Source organism: Pelobates fuscus, chromosome 1 (assembly GCF_036172605.1).
Source record: "Pelobates fuscus isolate aPelFus1 chromosome 1, aPelFus1.pri, whole genome shotgun sequence".
Taxonomy (NCBI): Eukaryota; Metazoa; Chordata; class Amphibia; order Anura; family Pelobatidae; genus Pelobates; species Pelobates fuscus.
The window spans coordinates 237015844-237043543 of record NC_086317.1 but is presented as its reverse complement, the minus strand read 5'-3'; the positions used below and the strand labels follow the sequence as shown (position 1 = coordinate 237043543).

At 42.1% G+C, this 27700-nt stretch overlaps 1 protein-coding gene across 1 annotated transcript in view; it reads left to right on the top strand.

Annotated features, from left to right (window-relative positions):
• The first annotated feature begins 1547 nt into the window (after positions 1 to 1547).
• CLTC (clathrin heavy chain) overlaps positions 1548 to 27700 on the top strand; it is a 90408-nt gene continuing 64255 nt past the window's right edge. Inside the window, exon 1 of the mRNA XM_063455272.1 lies at positions 1548 to 1853. Within this exon, the coding sequence (XP_063311342.1) occupies positions 1812 to 1853 (42 nt within the window). The 5' untranslated portion in view covers positions 1548 to 1811. The remainder of the gene's footprint in view (positions 1854 to 27700) is intronic.

Here is a 27700-nt window from a genome sequence, read left to right as displayed (position 1 = left end):
TTAACCCCTTAAGGACCAAACTTCTGGAATAAAAGGGAATCATGACATGTCACACACGTCATGTGTCCTTAACCCCTTAAGGACACATGACGTGTGTGACACGTCATGATTCCCTTTTATTCCAGAAGTTTGGTCCTTAAGGGGTTAAAGGGACACTATAGTCACCCACATCACATCAGTTCAATGAAGTGGTCTGGGTACCAGGTCCCTCAGGTTTTAACCCTTCACATGTAAACATAACAGTTTCAGAGAAACTGCAATGTTTACATTTAGGGTTAATCCAGCCTCTAGTGGCTGTCTTCCGGACAGACACTAGAGGCGCATCTGCGACGATGGAGGCGAATTTCGCCTCCATGGCGCAGAGCATCCACAGGAAAGCATTGAGAAATGCTTTCCTATGGACACTTTGAATGCGTGCGCGGCAGTTGCTGCGCATTCGGCTCCAGTGACGTCGGACGGGGAGAAGCCACCAGCGCCGAGGGAGCCCGGCACTGGATTAAGGTAAGCTGCTGAATGGGGTTTTAACCCCTTCAGCACCACAGGAGGGGGGCACTATAGTGTCAGGAAAACCGCTTTGTTTTCCTGACACTATAGTGATCCTTTAAGCTGTAGTTGTTCTGATGACTATAGTGTCCCTTTAATCAATTTTTCAACAGAAAATAAAAGCGTCAATATTCATTTCTTCCTGGCTCTCTTTTTTTGTAAATGTAAGTGTAATTAATACAGGTAAGGATAATTATCTGTGTATCTCTGTTTGGGCTAAAACATTTTCTTTCCAACAATTCTATGACGACCTTTTTATTTATTTATTTTAATTGTATTCTAAGGGTACTCTGGTAACTGAAATTCTTATTTATTTATTTTTGCACAGTCTTGCAAATGTTGGTTGTACCCACTGTTGTATCCTCGTACACTAATTTTCCATTACAGCAATTTTGGTTTAGTTTTGCAATTCCCTTGACAGTTTTCTTCTACCAGTCACAATTTAATAAATGTCTCTACTGACTAATAGTGAGATTTATCCCATAATATAACTATCTGCATGGGGTATGACTGGTTCCCATTTATCTTGCAATCAGCCCTGTGCTGCTCTCTGGGTGTAATGAATCCGCCCTGCTGAGCTGGATGCTATCAGGCAGTGCACAGGGTGACATTCACAAGCCACCCACAGTGAGCATTATTAACACCAATATGAAAATGCCTCTGGATCATGTGACCAGGAAGCCAAGGCCAAGGTAGAGAACTGCCGGAAATGACGTCATGCCATCGAGTCGCATGATGTGGCAGAATTATCAAAAAAAAAAAAAAAGGGAAGGGGGTAAATGGAAAAATAATCCCGGATGTTCTATATGAGCGTTGGAGCCTGGCTTGCTCTGCAACCTTCTCACTCTGTGTGTGTTCTGCTGGGTTTATTTCTCTGCTACACCGCCATTCACCCAGTCCCTGACCCATATTCCTAGGCAGATTGAGGAGTATCGCTCCCGGTGTATCCCTCCGCCGGGCGTTGAGAGGTCGGCCGCCATCCTGTCAGGGAGGAGGGGGGCGGTATCCTTGCGCGCGGAGTGGGCGGGGCGCTGGCTGAGGGTGAAGCTGTGTCTCCGGATTGCAGAAGCTCTTCACCCGTTTCCGCCATTGCGGCTCCTGACCGAGAGGCACCCAGTAAACAGCACCCCGGGGACACCATAGCAACCGACCGAGCGAGCGCAGCCGCCATCTTTATTCGAGCCTAGAGCGAGCGAGGCAGCCGGCCGGCAAGAGCTGACAGAGGGAGAGGCAGCAACAGCAGCGAGAGGCAGGAGACAGCAACCGCCATGGCTCAGATCCTTCCCATCCGCTTCCAGGAGCACCTGCAGGTAGGAGAGCCGCCCACCCACCCAACCACTCCGCCATCACCGGCCCGGCCCGGGGGGTATTATCAGCAGACCGGGGGGTATTATCAGCAGACCGGGGGGTATTATCAGCAGACCGGGGGGTATTATCAGCAGACCGGGGGGGTATTATCGGCAGTAGCCCGGCCCGGGGGGGTATTATCGGCAGTAGCCCGGCCCGGGGGGGTATTATCGGCTGGCAGTTATGGGGTCTGTCATGGCCGCTGGGCACGGCCTGGCAATGAATGAGCGGAGCCCGCCACCCGCCTGCCCTCCATTCATTGCCCAGCTCACCTTCACAGCACCGGCCTGGCCATCATCAACCAGCCATCACCGGCCGCACCGCACCTGCCCCATCACTTCCTGATTCCTCCTCTCCGTGGCCAGGAGCTGTTTAAATGAATCAGATCTTCTCCGGCACCATCCCCATACAGTCATTGCCTGGCCGTGTGTGGGGCTGCTGGTTTCATGTAGTGTCTGTTCAGTTTGGTGCTATTTATTTATGCAGGATATTACCCAGGGTGGACACATTGAACATTGTTTCATTCCTAGGTCGGTCTTGGGGAACACGTATAAATACAAAGTTACACAAAATAACAAGATGTGTTACAGATCCTGTCAACAGAGCATTTTTTTCTGTTTGTACTTGGTATTTTTTTTTTTTTTTTTTTTAAAGAGGGAAAACTCCAGTGTGTTTGGTGTTCTGTATTAGGCTGTCAAGGAGCTCGACATTCTGTTAATGCATTAGTTTACTGTGTGTGTGTGTGTGTGTGTGTGTGTGTATGTGTATATATATATATATATATATATATATATATATATATATATATATAGTACCATGCTAGTATTGCCTAATAAACTATGTATTCCCATTTATGCAATTCTATAATCCACTCTTGTCTTATGGTGGCTTCAGGCCTTTCCATTTGGTCTTTGCTTAGGTCATAAACTGAAGGCGGAAGGGATAAGTACCTGCTTCTGTGTAGGTGTATGACACTCAACTGAGATTTCAGGCAGGTGAATGAGATAATTCATGCATTGACAAAAGGGTGTGTCGTTGTTTCAGGAATTGTGTAATGTAGGTGAACTGACAGATGAATGAGCTAAGGCCTGCTAACAAAAAACAAGGAGATATTTGTAGCTATAAGATTACGCACAACTTTCGTGTTTGCTTTAATGTTTGAGAATTTTTTTTTACATTTTTGTCTTATCTGTGTGTATCTAATTTGGACTGGTCTGGTGCACTATTTTGTATTAAGTAGACACTAAATGTGGTTACATTATATTGTGCAAATCCATTCAAGGTTGTGAAGAGGACGCGATACTGCTTATTGATTCAAAAACTTTTGTCCTTATGGCCAATTTTCAAGCCGCATTATCTGTTTGCAACTGCAGAGGTGACCAGTGTAAATATGGCAAACTGTGTGGACTGCAATCTTTTAATCCTCTTAGTCTGCTCCTCAGCTGAAAAATAGTGGGAGTTGGAATTCAACTGAATGAAAGTGTGTTTATAAGCTTTTAATTACTTGGAGCCCCTGCTAAGCAGTATAACTGAACTTTTGTGAACTATATATATATATATATATATATATATATATATATTTTAACTCTGCATTCTTATTTGAGCACAAGGGGAATGACAGATGACTTGACATGGATGTCATGATATAAAGGGGCATGCCTAACCTATTACCACAAACAGGTTATTGGGCACAGGTGGGATTGTGAACCTGTATTGATTCTCCTGTATGTATTAAACTTGTTTTGTTATAGACTGTTTTGTGAACACTGTAATCTGTTATCCTATCAATCACTACATTCATTTTATTAATTTCATGCTTGGTATTAAGCATTGGTCAATATACGTTACTGTTGGAGTAACAAACAAAAAATTAGTTTGTTGCACAAAGTCGAAATAACAGTGGCAGTTGTTTATAGAATACCTGCAGATGTTTCACTTAGAATCATATCAAACATACGTAGGTTATTCACAAAGCTGGCAGTTGTGTATAATTGACAAGGGAATTGCTTATCTTAAATGGAACATAGACAAAAACAACCAAATTGTAAAAATATTCCAGATCATATTTATCACTAATTTACAATTTTCTTTGTTTTTAATTTTCCATGGTATTTACGTAAGAATTGTATTTTTATGTCCTTGTTGACATCACTTGCATATTATTGACTATCAAATCAAGTGTCAAAAAGGTGAAAGTGCACTTTTTTAAAAATATTTTTTGGTACATTTTTGTTTTTGCCACCACTTTCAAGAATTTAGCCCATTACAACTGTTGGCATTTAAGCCTGTTGTTTACCATACAGACACGTTTTATAGTTTGTAATATATATCCATACTTGTTAATGTCCCTGCCACTGATTAAAACATTCAAGTACCATTACCCCATCAATGGGCTGATGCATGTAATGCCCTGCCACCACCAAATTGTAAGTAGCCAAATTTTTTTTTTTTTTTTTTATGGTTGGACTTAATATATCGGGTAAGTCAGGTGCTACTCCCAGTCTCCACTTCTTCAGTAAGGTTCTCCTGAGCTATGCCTTGCAGTACAGGGATAGTTAATTGGTTGGTTGAAACTGTTAACAAATAACTCACAGCCAAAGCTAAGTCATTCATCATCAGGCAGAGAGCTGGAAGCAGTCTAGAGTAGTGGAGTCAAGAAATGTAGCATTTGGGATCCCATAAAGGGCAATTGCACTCCTGAAACCATAACCACTACATTGCGCTGCCTTGTGTATGGTGCTTGGACTGTTTATTTAAAGGATCATTCTAAGCACTAGTAACCACTTAGTTGTTATACTACTGGACTCCCCTGGCACCATCCTCTGGTTATTTGTCAGACTGATTTTGAATGATTTCACTCTAGGTTCGGGTGACCACCTGTGGTCTGGCCCTTCATTAGAGATATGTCCCTTTTTCATGTTGGCATTGTCAGTTCCTTTTGCGACACTCTCAGCCAGTGAATTCCATAGAAACCTGTCCGACTTTGATATTGCTAATAGGAATGATACACATTTGCAATAGCATTGCCTCTGAGGAACAAGACCAAATGTGCTTAGTGAATCCACAATTAGTATCCAGCCATTTTATAGTTATCGATGACACAAATGTGGGAAAATGCCAGGCTACTCAGGGTGCAAACATTACCACATTATGTTGCTACTTAAGTAATGTCTGTGTGCACATGTTCTTATATGGTATTGTATGCCTGAGCACCAAAGTGCAGTGGGGTTCAAGGGTTACTCTAAGAACCATGACTACTTCAGTGATTTGAAGTAAGTAAGAAGTTTTTGTTTTTTTGCAGCCCACATAAATTTACCGGTATTGTACCGGAGGATTGGAGGAAGGCAGATGTTGTCCCTATATTTAAAAAGGGTTAAAAATCCTTGCCTGAAAATTATAGACCTGTGAGCTTAACTTCTGTGACTGGGAAATTATTTGAACGGCTATTAAGGGATAATATTCAGGAATTCATTGGGAAGAACTGTTATTAGCAATAATCAGCATGGTTTTATGAAACAAAGGTAATGTCAAACTAACCTAATTGCATTTTACCAAGAAGTAAGTAGAAATATAGATCAGGGTGTTGCAGTGGATGTGATCTACTTGGATTTTGCCAAGGCATTTGATACGGTTCCTCACAATAGGTTAGTCTTCAAACTAAAAGAAATTGGTCTAGATGAATATTCTTGTTCTTGGGTAGAACATTGGCTTAAGGATAGAGTACAACGAGTTGTCATAAATGGTAAATTTTCAAGCTGGACAAAAGTGGTAACTGGTGTCCCTCAGGGTTCTGTTTTGGGACCGCTTCTATTTAACATATTTATAAATGATCTTGAAATGGGCATTGAAAGCCATGTATCAGTGTTTGCAGATGACACAAAACTTTGTAAAGTAATAAAATGTGAGCAGGATATTGCCTTGCTGCAGAGGGATTTGGATAGATTGGGGGACTGGGCACTAAAATGGCAGATGAAATTTAACGTAGAAAAATGCAAAGTTATGCACTTCGGGGTTAAGAATGCACAAGCAATTTACACCCTAAATGGTAGTGAACTAGGGATAACACACGAGAAGGATTTGGGAATTGTTATAGACAATAAATTAGGTAGCAATATGCAATGTCAATCTGCTGTTGCTAAGGCCAGTAAGGTTTTGTCATGTATAAATAGGGGCATAAGTTCTCGAGATGAAAATATAATTTTGCCTCTTTACAAATCGCTGGTAAGACCACACCTTGAATATGCTGTGCAATTTTGGGCACCTGTTCTAAAGAAGGATATCATGGCACTAGAAAAAGTGCAGAGACGAGCTACAAAATTGATAAAAGGAATGGAGCATTTTAGTTATGAAGAACTCTTTAGTTTGGAAAAACGGCGCCTGAGAGGGGATATGATAACATTATACAAATATTTTCTGGGCCAATACAAACCATTATCTGTAAATCTATTCATAAACAGGGCTATACATAGGACACGAGGTCACACATTTAGGCTTGAAGAAAGGAGATTTCATCTAAGGCAAAGAAAAGTTTTGGTTTTTTTACAGTAAGAGCAATAAGGATATGGAATTCTTTGGCTGAAGAGGTGGTTTTGTCAGAGTCTATACAGATGTTTAAACTGCAATTGGATAAATACTTGCAAAAACATAACATACAGGGATATAATTTCTAATTAGTGGGGTAATGGCTGCTTGATCCAAGGAGACATCTGACTGCTATTTTGGGGTCAAGAAGGATTTTTTTCCTAGTTTGTTGCAAAATTGGAAGCGCTTCAGACTGGGTTTTTTGCCTTCTTTTGGATCAACAGCATATGTGAGGAAGGCTGAACTTGATGGACGCAAGTCTCTTTTCAACTATGTAACTATGTAACTTTGTTTATTTGGCCCGTGTTAGCCTTTGCGTTTGACATGCTTGCCTTTAATAATTTATAATATATTATTTGTGCTCGGAATTTATCTAATACGTAATGGAATGTAGAAGGAGAAGCAAAGTTGGTTGAGGTGTGCCGAAACCAATGTACGAGTAGGCCTGTAAAAGAGGGCAAAAAGAGGATTCAAAGAAACACACTTTATTGCAAGTTTATACTTGAACGTATAGATACCACTAATACCGGTGCTGGTCAAGCAAAAAAGTACAAAAAGCCAAAGTATGACCGCAGTCCAAGGTCTGATTCAAAATTTCAAATATAACTTTGAACTCATAATATAAAAGGGTCAAATCAGGGTTTCAACTCCCACCTGGAGCTTTCATCAGGATGACAAGACTGCGAGGGTCAATTTATACAACATACAAGATCCAGCGCACTCGCTTTTATTAAACCGCAATTTGAAGTATTACAGAATGTAATAGTTTTTATTTAAAATCACCTCACCTAGGCAAAAAAAATGGGGGTTTAGTTACAGTATATGGTCATAAATTGCAAAAGCCTGCCACAACGTCAATGTACCCCATTATTGGCAAGTTTTACTATAGCATCCTAATGCCTGCTCTTATGAGATTAATCCACTTACTTAGGAAATATTTCCTCCTGGGAATGTCTGCAGGTCAATATTAAATAGGGCCCTTGAATGAGGCACCTGTGACAGGGAGTGGTGCAAAACTGGGGAGTTGGCCTAGACTCCCAAATAATTATATTTATTATATACCGTATATACTTTAAAATATATAGACACACTATTTTCATTCTACACATTCGTCCCCAAAAATCTGAAACTGCTCGTTTAAGAGGTTTATAGTAAACCGTTTACAAATTCAGCAATTTGTGTTTTTCGGGGAAGTACAGAATAAGGATTCTTTTAATGAGATTTGTGTCCTATGGCACTTTCTCTTGTATCTTAAACACCATAAAGTTAAAGAAAAATTCTTTGCTCCCTGCTAGCCACCCAGCTTTTGATAGAAATTCAGTTTTCAGAGAAAGATAAATGTTATTCTTACATAGTGAGGAATCCTGCACTGTAAACGGTATATGGCTGCTGCAAAAAGAGGACCTGCTATAATCCTTAGGTCTAAGAAATTTGACATTTTTCTTACCTTGTTTTCCGTATTTGTTCTTACTTCGCATCCAGTAACACTTCTACTTGGCCCTTCTCTTAACTCTGCAATGTTTAAATGTGAACTTATATCAGTTGTGTGTGAATTAGATTAAGCCTTTCCATAATACCACCTCTTGTAATGGACACCTGACAATCTAGTTTACTATTTAAACTGTCTTTATTTTTCTATGAAACATGACATGCCATATTTCTGATAATTTTAGTAATCGATGTAATACAATATAATTTAATTTTTTTTATATATATAAAGATCTAGAGTGTGAAAAAACTAAGTGTTTACAATTAGTTGGGTATTGCGTCTCGTCACTGAAGTCCTCAAATGGATTCATTTGTACATTTGTGTTGCAGTTCATGGATATATGGTGTCATACTATGATGCCACAAATGTGGTGAGGATTTAAAAATGTAAACACCACTGGAAATAATTAAAGGGTCACTCTGAGAGGGAAAGAAAACTTTATATATGTTTGTGGTGCTTGCAGTACAAGAAGTCTTTGCGTGTTGGATCCCTGGTTTGTGTAAAACATTTTCGGGGGCGGGGCCGAGTGGTCGCAGGGAAGCTCAGCTCCGGCACACAACGACCCTATAATATCCATAAACCACGACTTTGATCACATACCTCACCCATAAATGCGACCCTCGACGGATAAGGGCTGCCGGAACCGGGGAGAGGCTTGCTCACAGTTTTAGTCCCCCAGAGGGGAGATCTCTGCAGCAACTGGCGGTGAGTGGAGTGGAGTGGAGTGGACGGCCGCCACTCCACTATCCTGCCTACCGGAGCCCGACAGACAAGCTGCACCTGTGTGGAGTAAGCATTGTGGGGCCCCTAAAAGACATTTATACTCGGAGGCAGATGGGGGAAGGGGAGAGATGCAAAGCAAATGGCGACACCGCTACCGGCGCCAGACACCGAGCTACTTACCCTCTGACGGGGCCGAAGCCCAAGTCACAACACTGCGTCCCCTACCTACCAAACAGCACCCCCAGTCCACTCAAGGCCCGAAGACAAGGCCACTCTGCTCGAGAGCATGAACACACCACCCAAGATGGCGGATGCCACGTGTGTAGAGATCGGCGGAGGAGACTGCTTCAGCGACACTATCCACGATGCAGCAGAGAACCTATCCACCGTCAACCGGGGAAGTGGTACCGAGGAGGCACCTGTCCTGCCGTGCAAGCAAATTCATAATCACCTCACCAAGCGAGCGTGCTGCCCTCAGACAGGTCACCCCCATGCTGGACAGATCTGTACACCCGGTGGGCATAGGCTGAAAGAGTCAACTTGAAAAGCACGTGGTGCTGGGCTCCAGTCTCTACATTATGCACCTTATGGGACATTGTTACCGCTGGCAACAACATACAGCCCAGATACTCACCTTGCAGCATATGTCCTTACTGAACTGTGACCAACATAACTCCTCTAGCATTACTTGTATATTTGTTAGTAGCTTCACTCAGCATGTTTAGCCTGTGACCAGCTATCATTTACCCTCTTGCCTTATGCAACTATATATTTAAGTGCTTCACCAGAGATTGGCACTGTGCAGTCCCAATGGCGTTACCTACCTTAAACCCCACACAACATGTTAACACATATGCCATGGGACAGCCAAGCAGGACAAGACCTCACAGCCTATAACAAACAAGCTCAACACATACCATAACCCTGAAGCACATAAGCTTGTCAGTACACTATACCACACTAACATAGCTAATCTAGCATGTTAAGCATTAAATGTTTTTCACTCTTCACCTGTTTCATTTACTTTTACTCTGGCAATATAACCTATTAGTTAAGCTAGATAAAAATATAGAAAAATGTGCGAATTTTCATGCCACTGTCTAACGTGTGTCAATCTTGCAATACGCTGTTGTGGCGTCAGTTGATATCCTGTAAACACCTGCACAACAAAAATAAAGAATTTAAAAGAAAAAAAAACATTTTCATGCAGCTTTGAAATACAAAGTGGCTCCTAATGCTGCGGCTTGATTAATGTTGAAGTAACTTCCATGTATTGTAACCTGTCCAACTTTGGACTGCAATGATAAGCTGAAAATGTTGCTGCTGTCTTTGCCTAGTATGCCCATGGATCCTGCACTTACTTGTTTGTTAAATGGGGGGGGGGGGGGGGGGGGGGAGCGGGGGGGGGGGGGAGCAGGGGGTGGGGGCGGGGGGTTTGTTCTTGAATAAACACTTGACATGTGGCAATTCCTTTACTTTTCTGGCCTACAAGGGTCCTACACCTGCCTTTGGTTTCATAGCTGTCATTGAACAGTTGAATAGAGGGGTAGGTGGAATATCAGTACTTGCAATTGTAGTATGTGGCTGCTGAAACTTCCCACAAACCAGAGTCTCTTCTTTTCTGGTGGCACAATGGATGTAGGTAGTAGGATCAGGGAGCAGCGCCTGTAAAGGAATTCCCACGCTCAGAGCGATATGGAGGAGAGAAGGAAAAAGACACGGATATAGTGTAGTATATTGAGATTTTAAGTGATGGTAAATGAAGGGAAAGGAATTGCACTTACAATTTTCAGTGCAGTGCTAAGTACAATAAATGCATGGCTGTATCTTTGCAATCAAGAAGTACAGGTCTTTCATAGTCTATTTATAATGGGACACATGCCAAGAGCTTGATGGGGCTGAGGAGAGACCGAACACACTTAAGGTAAATGTCTTCCTTTTCCTTGGATGGCATTGCATTCCACATTAGTGCAGTGTGGAAACAGAACTCTGGCTTTTCTGTGCTAATAATTAAATCTGGGTGAATTTAAAGTCCCTTCCTGACTAACCGTATTCAGGCCAAAGTGTGTTTCTGACGCAGCTATCAGTTTGGCTTTTTAAGGTTATGCCTTATTCTGGCTAAGCTGTGTTTATATTATTTTACATGTAGTATGTATAGTTATATCCTCTTCTGTGAAGGAAAAATATACCGATAAAACTAAGCAGCTTGCTTGAGCTGTTGGTAGCTTTCTACTACCAGATGGTTATAAAAAGAAGCTGTGCTGCTCCTGTGCCAGATATTCATCTAACGTAAAGCATAAATAATTTTGTTATTTTGTTGTTTGGATTCATGATCGTCTAATTCTGAAGTCTTTAGGTCTGCAAATGTTCCACACTCACTTCTCAACAGACTCCTGTTCAAAACAGAAAAGGGGACGAGAACTTAAATGAAACACTTAATTTTGGAAACCGATTCAGTAACGTATTTCTTCACATTTGAAGAGCAAAAAATAACCAGACTATATAAATAAGTAGCTAAGGATATTAGTTCATCCGGTAAGGCTGAACAGTCTAAGGATACTTGTCCTCTGCAAGAAAAAGAAGGAACATAATTTAAAACACCTCCAATGTAGACTCTCACACTGCCCAGTTAATCCAGAAGAATTTTCTTCCTATAGGTTTTTACTATGTTGGTCTTAAAGGGATAATGTAGGCACCAGACCACTTCTGCCCATTGGAGTGGTCTGGTGCCAACTCCCACCACCCTTAACCCTGCAAGTGTAATTATTGCACTTTTTTTTTTTATATAAACTGCAATAATTACCTTGCAGGGTTAACTCCACCTCTAGTGGCTGTCTACTGGACAGCCACTAAAGGACACTTCCGTGTTCTGTGCTAGAGCGTCGTTGGACATCCTCACGCTGTGTGAGGACCTCCAGCGTCGCTCAATTCCCCAGAGGACCGCATTGAAAGCATTTTATATGCTTTCCTATTGAGAGCTCTAATGCTCATGCGTGGCATTGCAGCGCATGTGCATTAGGTCTCGGCGGGCGGGATCAGTCTCGCCCACTGGCTAACTTAAGGAAGAGGAGCGGCAGTGAGCAGAAACCACCGCCGAGGGACATCGGCGGGAGTCTCAGGTAAGTGACTGAAGGGGTTTTCACCCCTTCAGCAACCGGGGAGCAACAGATTGTTTTCCTGGCACTGGAGTGTCCCTTTAAGAATGCAATGGACAATAGAGCAGAGTTAGTCCCTAGAGCCCTTCAGCTAAGTTTTAGTTGCTGGAACTCTGGGTGCCAGGGCCAAAAATATTTGGATGGAATCTCTCATTCAGGCACCCTATGAGAGAGCGCAAAAGTATAAATGAAATTTCTGAAGAATAACTGCTGTTTATTTTCTGTGATCTCTCATTGGAATGATTAAATATTTCCTCTGTCTGTGGGGGTAGTTACAGTAGCCAGGAAGTTGATATGGATCAGGCACTGGACAGCTGACTATGACTCGATGGTAGACTAGTAAAATTCTTGTACAGGAAATTCAGTTTGATTCAATCGGAATCGTGTCATTTCATTGATTCTAAAAGATGCTTGTCTCCATGCTTCCATAGCAGAACATTTTCAAAGCTTTTTTTAATTTTCAATCAAGTCAGACTGGCCATAAAATGTTTCCAGCTCTGCACCTCACCAATTACTAAGCCTAATCACTTTATCATATAAATGAATACGTGGATATTACACTCAGAACTTTTTGTAATTTGGGAAAAATCCACTAAAGTTCCTTCAAGAATCCTGTTGCTTGATCTCATAATAGATTTGGAATTAATAAATTGTCTCTCAGCAGACACAAAGATGCATACTTGGATAGGTTGTTTGATAATGAACATTTCCATCCTGTTTCTCTGCATATTAACGGTGTCCATGCTAGCTGTTTATTGGGTCAAGGCTCACATGAAACCTCTTCAGCAGCATATTTCTCAACTGGAATTGCACATAGCTTTTTAAATCAGTGGTAGGCAACCTTCCGCACTCCAGATATTGTCGACTACTTCCCCCAATTGTTCTTGCAGTCATAATGCTGGCAAAACATCAGGGGAGATATAGTACACAACTTCTGGATTGCTGATCACTTTCTTTTTAACTAACACAACATTATGGTCGCTAAATTGGTTAAGAAATCTATGGGACCTGACCATAGGAAAAACCTTTATCTCCACAGTGAGAAATACTGACTCTGGACATCTCTGAATTCATTTGGGAAGTCCATTTAAAAAAATCCCATCTTTCACTTCTTTAAGATGAAGTGATTTTGTTGCTTAGAGCAGGGCTCGACAAATCCCAGGAGCCAGGTCACCATGGCAAACAGGAAATTTGTCCTGGTGTCTGGAATTTATGAGCCTGTTCAGCCCCTGAGGTGACCGGCTGCCTGAGATTGTTGGCGGGCAGGCAGACTATCAGTTGTATGAAGGAGGCGGGCGGCTGAATGAGCGCTGTTGTGGCGATGGAGCTGTCATCTCCCAGATCTGCTCCCTCGCGCACCTTCCAGTGATGCCAGGAGCCGTACTTTGGCGTCATTCCGGCCTGCATCACTAAACAGCGCTCTAGGGAGCAGAGCATGGAGATAACGGCAGCCCCACAGGACTCCAGGGAAAGCTGATCCACCCCAGTTCTCCCAAAGGTAGGGAGGCTGGGTGGATTACATTTATTTTATTTTTTTTAAACTTGAGTGTTGCAGTGACTGTGTTTCTCAGGGAGTATGTTTAGGTGACCTGACCCCCTCCAATCACATTGAAAGAGTTTTTTTTTTTTTAACTCATTTTTCCCACGCTGTACTGGTGACGCCAGGGCTGACCCACCTCCATGGCTGAGATAATCAATCTTGACGATCTCAACCAATCCAATGCTTCCCCAGTAGAAAAACATTGGGAGACTATTGCGCGTGCATGACAAAATGCCATGCTGTGAATCAATGCATCCCTTTGGGGAGCGTTAAAGTAGCTGCTGCACACCATGTTGCACTGACCCAGGAAGCACTTATGGAGGTCGTTGAGTAACTGACACTAGAGGAGATACCAGACAGCAATGTAAACCCTGCCTTTAGTCTAAAAAGTGTGCAGGGACAGTATATTGACTTCAGAACAACTACATTAGGCTGTAGTGGTTCAGGTGACTATAGTGTCCCTTTAAGAATTTTATTTTTGATGTAGAAAAATATGGCTCACTAAATTTTGTGAAGGGTAGAGGAGATCTTTAAGAGATGTGCTACACAAAGATCCTGGTTTAATTCTGATTTCCTGATGTCAAAATAACATGAATGTTTAGGTCATTTTGAAACCAGTTGTAAAGTAAAATTTGTGTGCCTGGTGTACTGGATCAAACTTAGTTCTCCTCACTGAAAATTAATGAACACGTTAATAATCTGTAACATTTCAATTGTTGCTTTTTCTTTCCATTTCTTTGTTTTATTCTCATTCTACACAAAATGTCTGTCTCAGAACTTTCTGGTTTGCTGTCAGTTTATGAAGCCACACCCTGTGTACATCTGTTATGAAGCTTGCATTTGCATGCTTTGCTCATTTTTTTATATGTAAACTTTATTACTGCTATAAATCTTCATGTTACTTTATTAAAGCTTGTGAAGTCCACAGAGGCATCATTCATAAGAAAAGTGCTGTTACTGCCTGGATGTTTTATAGTGAATGTAGAGATATACATTCTCTAAGTTTGAGTCCAAACTATATTGCCTTGGTAGATTTTAAATTGGAGAAGGGAATGTAAATTAAGAAATGCCCAAAATATGTACATGGCACCAACTCTGTGATTTCGGATGTAAATCGGTGACCCTTTCTTCAGTTATATATGCAAAACACTCTGGGGTTTATTTGAACAATGCTATTTTTTTTTATTTTTTTTTTAAATTCTTTATTTTTGTAGTGCAGGTGATTACATACAGCTTGCCATGCCACAATAGCATTTAACAAGAAAGTCAGGACACATAGCTTACATGGTATAAGGCATTGAGGTAGTCTTGCACTATTTTTACAAGGGTATAATAACAGGTTGATAAACAATGTTTTTATATATGAGAATAAACAAGCTTGGTGCATACGTCTAGCTGTAAGTCGCCAGGGTGACACACAGCCACATCAGCATGCATAACGTGGCAGGTCTTATATGAGTAACTTAAAGTGGTGTGTAAGTAGTATTTATGCTATAACATGGAGTCATCAGTAGTTTATAGTGAGTAGAAAACATGCAGCAAAATCAACCCCATACTATTAGGACTTTTAGGTATTCTGGACATGCTTGTAAGGTAGCAGGGTAGCATGGTCCAGCACAACAGCCGTGTCTAAACTCCAGGCACAAACTTGATTAATATGCATGAGACATTCCAGACATGGAAACTCTTATATAGGGAGAAAGCAGGCTATCAGCTAAATAATGCGCTATGTTCCCCCTGAGCCTGGCAACCCCCTGCCCCACATAAATCATAAAATTAGCCAAAATATAACCAACTAATAAAAATATACAGGACATTGAGTCTCATCTGAGAGGGTCAGTTGTTTTGTAGCAGCTATTTAGTGGAGGTTGCGGTATAGTCCAGTGTCTGTCCCAGGCGGGAGCTGGTTCCTCGCTGCCGTGCCGTGTCACCTTTATGATTGCGGGCTGTCTCTGCATGTTCCCGATACTGTAAGAGGGTTGTTGTGCAGGTTTTCGTCACTGGGGTTCTGTTTCTCCCTTAGAGGACACTTTTAGTAGCTGCACGTGGGTGTAGTAAGTCGCTGGTGTCGTCCTCACTTGCTGGCTTGTACCTGTGCCCCAAACGGCCCAGCGCGGTCCCGGCCTCTCTGCCGCCGTCTGGCGTGACCCGAGTTGAATCTGAACAGATACTTGCCGGTTTCTTCTTGGCCCCTGTCAGCTTCCCTTCAGTGTGAGGTATGTGCCTACTTAGGTGCCTCGGCATGTGGTCTCCGCCATCTTGTTTGCGGCCTCTGGGTTTTAGAGCTCTGTCACAGCCCGCCGTGCCGGTGATGCTGCACCCTTGAGGGCCCAGGGTGAGGACCGGGATCACCCCCCCGGCCCAGAGGGGGGGGGGACGGACGGGGCCAGTCCCTCCCAAGCTCGTGTGTCTCCTGCACCGCTGGTGAGCAGGATAGCAGGGCAGCGGCCGTCCACTCCACTCACTGCCTGAGCACTCCCCATCGCGGGAGACGGTTAGCACTCCTCCGAGGGACTAAAACTGAGCAGCAAGCCTCTCCTCGGGACCAGGGTGGCTGCATACACAGGGTCGCCGTTGCTTATCGTCAGGTAGGTAGTAAATCGATTTTTAGGCGTTAAAATTCAGGGAAGTTGCAGGAGCTGCTCTGTAGGGCGACCTGCTTGCATGGCGGTCCGGCCCCGCCCCCGAACAATGCTATTTTTGTGTGAATTTAAACTGAATGGAAACAATAAGGTTGAAATAGCTGATTTGCTGAAAATACCTAACTAGTAATAGCTTCACTAATTTACCCTCGATATTGGCTTTTGCACTTAATTCTCTTCAATTTAGAGATAATCCTGTTGGTTTTTTTTGTTTTTCTTTTTACTCTAATGAATGCTAAATTAGTTTTTTTGTTTAATTATCATTGAAGACTTTTGTACATAATATAGCATTGTGGAAACACATAATAAAGACCGAAAAACCTAATGCCCTGAGGTTGAGCTTGCATGTCAGTTAATGTTATATAACAGTTAATGTTATGTCAGATCTCCAGATCTATCTGGAGTGAACATTACATTGTGAGCTTTTTTGATAACCAAAATACATATATTTGTTTCTAGGACAGTATGCAACATCATGTAAAGATGTGTCTGGTTATTTCTCTGGGTCCTAATATGATCATTGGGCTCTGATGGGAAGTTTAGGCCCATCTTTGGGGGCTACATGTGTATAGGATTTTTTTAAGAGGTAATAAAAATGCAGGGATTTGGATAGAGTTTGTCTCTGTATGCTTGTTCTTATCCACATCTCGCTAGTATGTTAAGTGCTTTGTCGACTTTGTCAACTGTATCTAATGTTAGGAAGGATATCCAGACATATCTCTCGATTGTTTATGTTCTATATGGGCTGGTAGTTCATCCTGTTTTAAGTCGCTGGTGTTGACATTGGTGTAATTACCCCTCCCACAAAAATTTTCTAGATTACCTATCAATTTATGAGACATCTCTTCATACTGGTACATTAGGTTTGATTTAGCAATGACCTGTTGTGTAGAGGGGCATCTGTGGATTCCCATTTCTGTGCTACACATGTTCTAGCCGCTATTAAAATATGTAGTATCAATCAACGTGGCGTGTGTTCCTGGTAATCAGTCCGGAAGCATGCTGAGGAGGAGGAATGTTTGTCATGTGAATAGTATGCTATATGATGTGTATTGGCATAGCCCCCTTATAATTAAGTATTGTCAACATTTATGGTGTTTGAAACCCTAAATGTGTGTGAAGAATTTACTGGAGGTATGCCACTCAACAAATAATTTTATATAACTAAGATATAGTTAAAGCTCTTTGTCACTTTCTGGGGTCTTTGTATTTTTTGAAAAGGTTCCCAATGACTGACTGACTGCAGGAAAGGCTGCGGGATCCTTCATAGACAGAGCCTTTTACTTCAGTCGTCACTACTGTTGGCTCACGGAATTGACAACTTGATGGCAGTAACTCCTACTTTTGTAAAGTTTTGCCAAGCGGATGGAAAACCTATAAGACAAAGTAGCCATTGAGGGGGCTGACAGCAGCTTTAACAAAAACACCATCACCAAGACGCTGATTACATAAGTTATGGTGCATGTGTTCTCCTGCCCCTTTTGACAAAGCTGCTTACCGTATATACTAGAGTATAAGTCGAGTTTTTCACCAAGGCTCTGCAACACATAAGCACGCGCGCACTGCACTCAAGCACGCGCGCACTGCACTCAAGCACGCGCGCACTGCACTCAAGCACGCGCGCACTGCACTCAAGCACGCCCGCACTGCACTCAAGCACGCCCGCACTGCACTCAAGCACGCCCGCACTGCACTCATGCACGCCCGCACTGCACTCATGCACGCCCGCACTGCACTCATGCACGCCCGCACTGCACTCATGCACGCCCGCACTGCACTCATGCGCACACGCACGCACTGCACTCATGCGCACACGCCCGCACTGCACTCATGCGCACACGCCCGCACTGCACTCATGCGCACACGCCCGCACTGCACTCATGCGCACACGCCCGCACTGCACTCATGCGCACACGCACACACTGCACTCATGCGCACACGCACACACTGCACTCATGCGCACACGCACTCATGCACACACTGCACTCATGCGCACACGCACACACTGCACTCATGCGCACACGCACACACTGCACTCATGCGCACACGCACACACTGCACTCATGCGCACACGCACACACTGCACTCATGCGCACACGCACACACTGCACTCATGCGCACACGCACACACTGCACTCATGCGCACACGCACACACTGCACTCATGCGCACACGCACACACTGCACTCATGCGCACACGCACACACTGCACTCATGCGCACACTGCGCACACGCACACACTGCACTCATGCGCACACGCACACACTGCACTCATGCGCACACGCACACACTGCACTCATGCGCACACGCACACACTGCACTCATGCGCACACGCACACACTGCACTCATGCGCACACGCACACACTGCACTCATGCGCACACGCACACACTGCACTCATGCGCACACGCACACACTGCACTCATGCGCACACGCACACACTGCACTCATGCGCACACGCACACACTGCACTCATGCGCACACGCACACACTGCACTCATGCGCACACGCACACACTGCACTCATGCGCACACGCACACACTGCACTCATGCGCACACTGCACTCATGCGCACACGCACACACTGCACTCATGCGCACACGCACACACTGCACTCATGCGCACACGCACACACTGCACTCATGCGCACACGCACACACTGCACTCATGCGCACACGCACACACTGCACGCACACGCACACACACACTGCACGCACACGCACACACACACTGCACACACTGCACTCATGCGCACACACACACACACACACACACACTGCACACACTGCACTCATGCGCACACACACACACACACACACACACTGCACTCATGCGCACACACACTGCACTCATGCGCACACACACTGCACTCATGCGCACACACACTGCACTCATGCGCACACACACTGCACTCATGCGCACACACACTGCACTCATGCGCACACACACTGCACTCATGCGCACACACTGCACTCATGCGCACACACTGCACTCATGCACACACACTGCACTCATGCACACACACTGCACTCATGCACACACACTGCACTCATGCACACACACTGCACTCATGCACACACACTGCACTCATGCACACACACTGCACTCATGCACACACACTGCACTCATGCACACACACTGCACTCATGCACACACACTGCACTCATGCACACACACTGCACTCATACTCGCGCGCACACACACACACTGCACTCATGCACACACACTGCACTCATACTCGCGCGCACACACACACACTGCACTCATGCACACACACTGCACTCATACTCGCGCGCACACACACACACTGCACTCATACTCGCGCGCGCGCACACACACACTGCACTCATACTCGCGCGCACACACACTGCACTCATACTCGCGCGCGCGCACACACACTGCACTCATACTCGCGCGCGCGCACACACACTGCACTCATACTCGCGCGCGCGCACACACACTGCACTCATACTCGCGCGCGCGCACACACACACTGCACTCATACTCGCGCGCGCGCACACACACACTGCACTCATACTCGCGCGCGCACACACACACACTGCACTCATACTCGCGCGCGCACACACACACACTGCACTCATACTCGCGCGCGCGCACACACACTGCACTCATACTCGCGAGCGCACACACACTGCACTCATACTCGCGCGCGCGCACACACACACTGCACTCATACTCGCGCGCGCGCACACACACTGCACTCATACTCGCGCGCGCGCACACACACTGCACTCATACTCGCGCGCGCACACACACTGCACTCATACTCGCGCGCGCACACACACTGCACTCATACTCGCGCGCGCACACACACTGCACTCATACTCGCGCGCGCACACACACACTGCACTCATACTCGCGCGCGCACACACACACACACACACACAATAAATATTCAAATAATATATTTTTTTTAGGATCTAACTTTATTTAGAAATTTACCAGTAGCTGCTGCATTTCCCACCCTAGTCTTATACTCGAGTCAATACGTTTTCCGGGGTAAAATTAGGGGCCTTGGCTTATATTCGGGTCGGCTTATACTCGAGTATATACGGTATTTTATTCTTTTTTATACAATTATTTTTACAGTGTGTGCATGCATGTGTGGTGTAGCTATAAGGCCTTCACTGAAGAGCTCTGTACACAAAAGTAAATGGAACTGTTAATAGTCTGTTAGAAAATATATTCTGATTCAAAGAGGAAATTTTGCTGCATGGGGGTGAACTCCATGTCCATCAAACTCACACTGGACAGTAGGTGTGGGATGTTTATATCCCATAGACCTGTGTGCGATTGGCAGGTGTGCTAAGCTAGATCGTGCCTCCCCCCTTCTCGGTGAGCTGTATTACAGTCCAGTGAGAGAAAATATTTTGGAAGCCTCCAGCTCAGAAGCTTCTCAAAGTTAGCGCAGGGGAAAGAGGAGAAGGCTTGCAAAAGAGCTTTTGCAAGGTTCTTTTTATTTTATTTTTTCTTATACCCCTCCAAAGACGAAAAAGCATGTTTTCTTTGGAGGTGTATCTACTAATTTTTTGAAAAATTTTTTTTACGGGTTTTTTTTTAATGCAATCAGTTGAACTGTGTGTGTTGTTTGCAAATATAGGTTTCTATAATACTCTGATATTCTTCAAAGATTTGGTGTGATAAAGTGATTCATAGCATCATCAAGGCAGGAATTTTAGAGGGGCTTAAATATAAATAGAAGGGACCATAAGTCTTTTTGCCACCTAGCAACGCCTTTGCCCGTGGCCCTAATTGCCAGGTTAGGCTGAACGCTGTCAGGTTTTCTAGACCTCTATTAATAAAAATGAGATCTAAAATGTATCCTAAAAAGATTGTTTTGAAAATAAATAAATATATATATATTCTTTTACAGAATTGTTCAGTATGTTTGCGAATCTACTACTAATCTTCCCAATGAGATCTTGTATTGAGGCTGATACTTCCTTTTTTGCTTTGTACTGATGGTGTGTATTATTCATAAGGTGTACAGATGACTTTAGTATTGATTGCCAGTTCAGGGCAAGTAGACTTAAATTACCCCACAGATAAATGTCATGTGCATATGTAGTGTCTGTTTGAAAAGTGTGTCTGTATAATTCTCTATTTACAAATGTAGACGATAATACTGGCTCTCAGAAATGTTTTATTTATATTTTTTGTGTAGCCTTTATTAGGAACTACGGGCTTAAAAATGGCATTTCCGCCGAACAAGTTATAAATTCAAGTGAGCAAATCATGTATGTACCCCATACCATATACTTTCAATACATAATTACATCCCACCTGTTAATCCTACAACTTACTTTTGAAACAATGAATAAGCTGAGCCAATGAGTAACAGGGAAAAAAATAACCATGCCAACCAGAGCTGGATTATATCACATCTCGGTTCCAAGCCTGTTTCTTATTCTTATTAGATGTGGAGTCTAATCTAAAGAATGGAAATAAATATTCTTACAATTGCATAAGGCTGGCCGGGTGGTGAAACACCATTTATAGGTAATGCTAACAGGTTGGTCTACCTGCCAATGTCATATGGAACTCCAGACCGATTACTTCATTGGGTCGTGTGTGGCTTTCCCGATCATGTGATATAATCACCCTTGTGCGTTTTGGTTTTTTTTTTTCTTCGATTTTTCCTTCCCTTTGCTTTTCAGACGCATGAGCCAATGGCTACATATTCAAATATATTTTGGAACATCCCAGCCCATTCTGACGAAGATGTTATGGGGTTTTGAGTGTTCCTTTAAATTAATTTATTCTGCAGGCACCAAGGTAAAATTGATGCATAAACATGTACATTTTTAGGATTCTTTATATAAGAGCACTTTACACACACAAACAAACCTAAAACATGCCTTTGGAAACACATAATTTATTAGGCAATTGTAGAACTGACTGCCGACCACTTGCTAATCTTATTTTTCTTGACTGCCGACTACTATTACCGTTTAATTGCCACAGTTGATATTTCATGATCAAAAACTTTCTCATGCGCATAAATTCACAGGATAACTTTTGTTTGGCAGTTGCACTGTTAACTTTTTTTTTCTGATATAGTTTTAGCATTCTTTAAATTTTTCTGCAGAACGGCCTTCCTCCTCCATCACTGTATAAAATGTGCTGTAGACTATTTCTGTACATTAAAAATTAAAATAGTGTTAAATTTGCACAAATTGAATTTCTCACGTATCAAATGAATAGCTTAAAGGGACATTCCACTGCCAAAAAAATAAAATATTATTTATATATATATATATATATATATATATATATATATATATGTATAAAAAAGTAACATTTTAAGGTGCAGTGGCGCTAAAACCAAGTGCCGCTATATCACCCAAGTGTGATGTTACTCCCACACTTAATACGCTTGTTAATATTAAAAGGAGCAAGGTGCCATGTGCAGCAATTAGAACACTCTCAAATTTAAGAACCACTTAAAAGCTGGCTCTGACTGTGCAGGCATTTTCACAACACTGAGTGGATGTCTCCGGAGTTGGGTCCTACCAGATATGTCAGTTTCCTTTAACAGGTACTCAGGAACTGATTTAACAATTAAATAACTTTTATTTGCACATTAAGTAAAAGTAAATTTCAAAGTAGATATGAATAAACAAATAGCACAACTCGTTTCGACCTCTAGCTAGGTCTTCCTCAGACTCATATAATAGAACTGTGTTTACATATCAATATATACATGATAACAAAGTAACTAAATAGTTTTGGTGTGTTAATAGCTTCAAATCCCTGTCCCTTACCATATTTCGTAATTGCGCCCCTCCCAATATGGAGGAATTACTGCATTTATTCAGCATATTTTAATATACTACATTATGATGGTTTTTATATTTTGTATTGTATAGGCTTTTTATTGTGATCTGGAATGAAGAGGTTTTACCACTTTGAGATGTCACATTGATCCTTTTAATATTTAGTTGATATACCCCCAATGAAAACATGCATAGTGGGGTTCTGTTTAAAAAACGTCTTGTAAAAACTGTAAATCCCTTGTCTGCAGCTTTTGCAAGTCATCCCCTTCTAACCCCCCCCCCCCCCCCCCCCTCCAGACTTTATGTGGCTGTCCAAACACAGACTTCCGAATGCAGCTCAATGGGAAGTCTTTGCAAGGCAGGTGCTCTGGACAAATGCTGCCTCTTGAGTTTAGCTCTACTTAGCTAACCTAACCAGGAAGAGCTGGACATTCTATAGATATCAGTACCATTGCTAACTGCTTTCAAGTTATTATAAAATGTAATTTCTATGATGATCAATGTTAATATGTAATGTACCTTGAAGGGTCCAAACGACTCCTAGATTCACTACTAACTGCATTGAAGTGACAGAAGAGGTTATCCTTGACTAGGTAACAACCTAGCATATAAAGTTGCAAACCTTCATAAACTACAAACAGATCAGCTATTAAAAGTGGATACCTCTTAATGATGACGTCTGGTACCACGATTTTTGTCACCATGCATGCAAGCAATAACACCTACCAGATTTAAAGTTCGTATGCAAGAAGTGACAATTCAGGAGTCAAAATCTCTGGAGATTCTTTATAGGACAGACAGTCTATCTAGACTGAAGCTTAAGAAGTCTTAAATCTGCAGTGCACCCATGTCCTCCCCAGCTGATGTGTCAGCACTAAAACCCTCCAAATCCAATTTTTTTAAAAAATGTATTTTTATGAATCCGTGCTACAAAGCTTAAAAAGGGAAATACATGTCTCCATATGAACAAAAAACATTTACCCTTTGCAATATGCTGACAAGCAATCAACAATTTTCCTGAAGAGAGTCAGCAGATTCAGGTACTGAAATATGCTCACAAGGAAGGACACTGAACTGCTGAGCAGGCTGCATTCTTCAACATAAATGCTCAACAACAGGATGTGAACCATTGTTCTCCACGGATATCCCACGGCAATTTTTTTATTTTATTTTTTTAAACCAAGAAATAAACCCTGTAATTGGTCAATGCAGGCCACTATTAGAACTAGTTGCACTTTTTACAATTCTACCATTAAAATAGTTTAACATTGCATGAAAAGATGGCCCGGGGGGGTCCATAGACTATAACTACGTCAATGAAATGAAGCAGTTACAGTGCTTGCAGTTTCCCTTTAACCCTTTTTAACCCCTTAAGGACACATGACGTGTCTGACACGTCATGATTCCCTTTTATTCCAGAAGTTTGGTCCTTAAGGGGTTAAAGCATTGGTTTACAAGCTTTGCTGTTTTACTAAAGGGAAGCCATTAGTTTTAATACAGTCTCTCCTGTGGCTTAGCCAAGTATTAGATGCCTTGTCACATCAAGCACATCTGCAGTTGTGTATATGTGGAATTTGTGACTAGTAGAATGATTAAGCTGAATTTAATAAAAGGGTTGCAAACAAGTGGGAGGGGGGAAGGCGGCACTTCTCTATTGCAATGGCATTTTAAGACAAAAGAGAGCTATTACAGTTTTAAAGAAAATAATAAAAAAAATGCTGCTCTAACCTTGATTGTAGTTCCATTCCCCTGATTTAATATGGGATAACTTGAGTTTAAGGTACAGTTAGGTTCCGGAAATCAATAGAAAGACTTGGGCATCTCAAGCACATTGTGGTCAAGGTTCACGGAGGAATAAATCTTCTACTATTGGGGGAAAAAACTAATTTTCAGACCAGGGAATACTTCAGAGTGATTATTAATTTAAAAAATATATACAATTTTTATCTAAAAATACTTTTCCTAAAGAGGAAGAGGTATTTTGATTCACCTCAAACCAAACTAGGTTAAAGGAAGAAGGGAATTAATGTAGTCTGGTAAATATATTAAATGGATATAAATTGCTAAGGAGAAAGAAATATCTACATTAGTAAATGATGGGACAATGAGGATATGGAATTTATTAAAAAGCATAAAATTATCAATATCGGTTAAGAAAAGTCTTTGCATACAAGATACTAAATATCCTTTAAAATCTTTATTGAAAATTAAGGTTACAGAACGTGTCTTGGAAGATGACTCTGAATTTACTCTTTGAGGTGCTGGGATTTTTCAGTTATCTTCAAAATAAATAGCCATCTAGGGTGCAGAGAAGAGTGTGAGCCTTAAACGTGTTAGATATCCCATGTGTTGCAATGGTTCAGTGTGCCTGTCACCTTGCATTCATTTTTGTACACTGCAGAGCTATATTAATGTTAGGGCTTAAAGGGACACTATAGTCACTAGAACAGCTAAAACATATTGTTTTGTTCTGGTAAGTATAAAAATTCACTTCAGGCTTTTTACAGTAAACACTGAACTTTCAGAGAAAAGGCTGTGTTTACATTTCAGTCTAGGGATACCTCCACTGCCCACTCCTCGTGGGTAACATGCACATCTCCAAACATTCTCTAATTACTGGGATAACCAATAAAATCAGAAATTCCATGTAATAATGCTTAGATACAAATGTAGTTTTCTTTCTCCAAGTGTCTCTTCAAACTTTCTTTAGTTGGATAACATTTATATGCTGTAAATTAAGGGTCCTGTCTGATTTACCTTGCCATGTATTACAATACTGTTTAAATATGACTTGGTATTTGTGGTACCACTGTTACATGGCTGTTAACGATTGGCGTCTGTGTATTGTTACCACGTGTATCACACTTGGCAGATGGCGCTATTTGAAAGGCGATGATTATTTAAGGTAAATCTGTTTGAGTACAAGATGCTTAGATACATTAGTGTTTAAGTTTGTGCAGCACAAAGATCATGGAATACCATCTGCTGTGTGTGTGTGTGTGTGTGTGTGTATATATATATATATATAATTTAAGATTCTGTTTGTGAATCTCTATCTCTCCCGCTATTTTCTAGGGACTAGGTTTTAAAAATTATTTAAAAAAATTAACCGTTTTATTTTCAACGACAAATACAACTAGTTACTACTACAGGTTAATGTAGTGGTTCTGGTGGCTATAACCTGTTCCTGCAGGCTCTTCAATGTAAACATTGTTTTCAGTAAAACAGGCGCACGCTGACTGGCAAATGCAGGTACACTCACAATTATTTAAAAAAATTTTTTGTAATATTTTTAATTCAATTTAAATACACCCAGCCTCCCTACCTTTGGAAGAGTTGCAATGGATTGGCTTTCCTTGGAGTCCAGTGGGGGGTCCTGTGTGACTCCCTCTCACGCTGGCAATGATGCTGTTGTGATGTCATATCCCAGCATCATTGCAGGGTGCAAGTAGATTACAGCTCCCTCGCAGCCTCCATTCCTTACAGCCGCAGCCTGCCTTGGCGAGAACAGGCTGACAAATGCCCAGACGTCAGGACAAAATACTACGTAATAGTTGACTAATACAGTCACACGTTCGGTTATATATGTATAGGTTCAGAGATTATTGTACCTGAATTTAGCAGCTAGATATATTCCTATGACTGTGAGCAGTCTATTGTATGCTTCAGTTTTTGTAAATACTGTAAATTATTGTCCTATGTCCTTTCTACCTATCTTTTATCATTATTTCTTTGGTGGCCTTTTCTGCTTTAGATGGTGATTCATTCCTTATAGGATAAGTTTGCTGTGGTCCGGGATGTGAAACTATTCTATTGACCGTTATCTCTCTTTTCACTAGTTTTTAATAGTTCTGACCCCAACCTATGGTAATATGATCTGGTGTACTGCAACATTGTGTGTGTGTGTGTGTATTATAGTATAAATAAAAAGTAGTAAATACAAATAAAATAGTGTGTTTTGTATCCTTGTGTGGGTTTGCACCGTGGCTTTATTATTTTGGTTTACATTCTGGGAGAGTGCCAAGGATACATATAATATATATTGCATAAGGCTACATGTATTGTCAGATGAGTATGCTGTAACTATCCTTTTCCTTTTTGGTAAATAGCTGAATAGTGCCACAATCCTCTTAAGCTTAGTATGATTAACTTTTAGTCGGTGGGCAGGATTAACGTCACAGAGTTTCTCATCACAATCACCTTCTGGTTCATTAACCACTCCTACTTAAATTGTAATTTGGTGAGGTTTTATTTGACTTGAAAAAGGTCTGGGGACGAACTGAAACATAGTCATTCTTAACCCCTTCAGGATGGGTGATGGACCTCGTCCGTCACGCGGTAAAATTAACCCCAGATCGCCGCTATTGCGGCGATCCCGGGCTTAATGGTGCTCCGGTCTGCCTCTGTATTAGAGGCAGACCGGGAGCACCGGATCGGGCTGTCCCAGCACATGTGCCCGTTCTGACAGCATGTCAGAGCGAGCACATGTGCTGTGTATACTCCCCTTCCGCCTCCCTGCACTTCCAGGTTCACTGTGAAGTGCAGGGAGATGGATCGGTGCTGATCCTGCCCCCTGTTAAAAAAATAAAAAATAAAGTTTAATTAAAATTCCACCCCCCCTTTACCCATTTTAATAAAAAATTAACCCCTTCCCTGCCAATTGATCACGGACTACAGTGATCAATTGGCAGGGATTACATTTTACTGTAATCTGATATATATTTTTTTTTAACCCCTGAGGGTTTATTTTTTTAACCCTCAGGGGTTAAATTTATTTTATTAATTTAAATATTTTAAAATCATATATTTAGCTAACTGGGGTGGGTGGAAGTTAGTGGGGAATTTGGGGATTTGGTGTTAGGCTAACTAGGGGTTAAGTTTAAAAA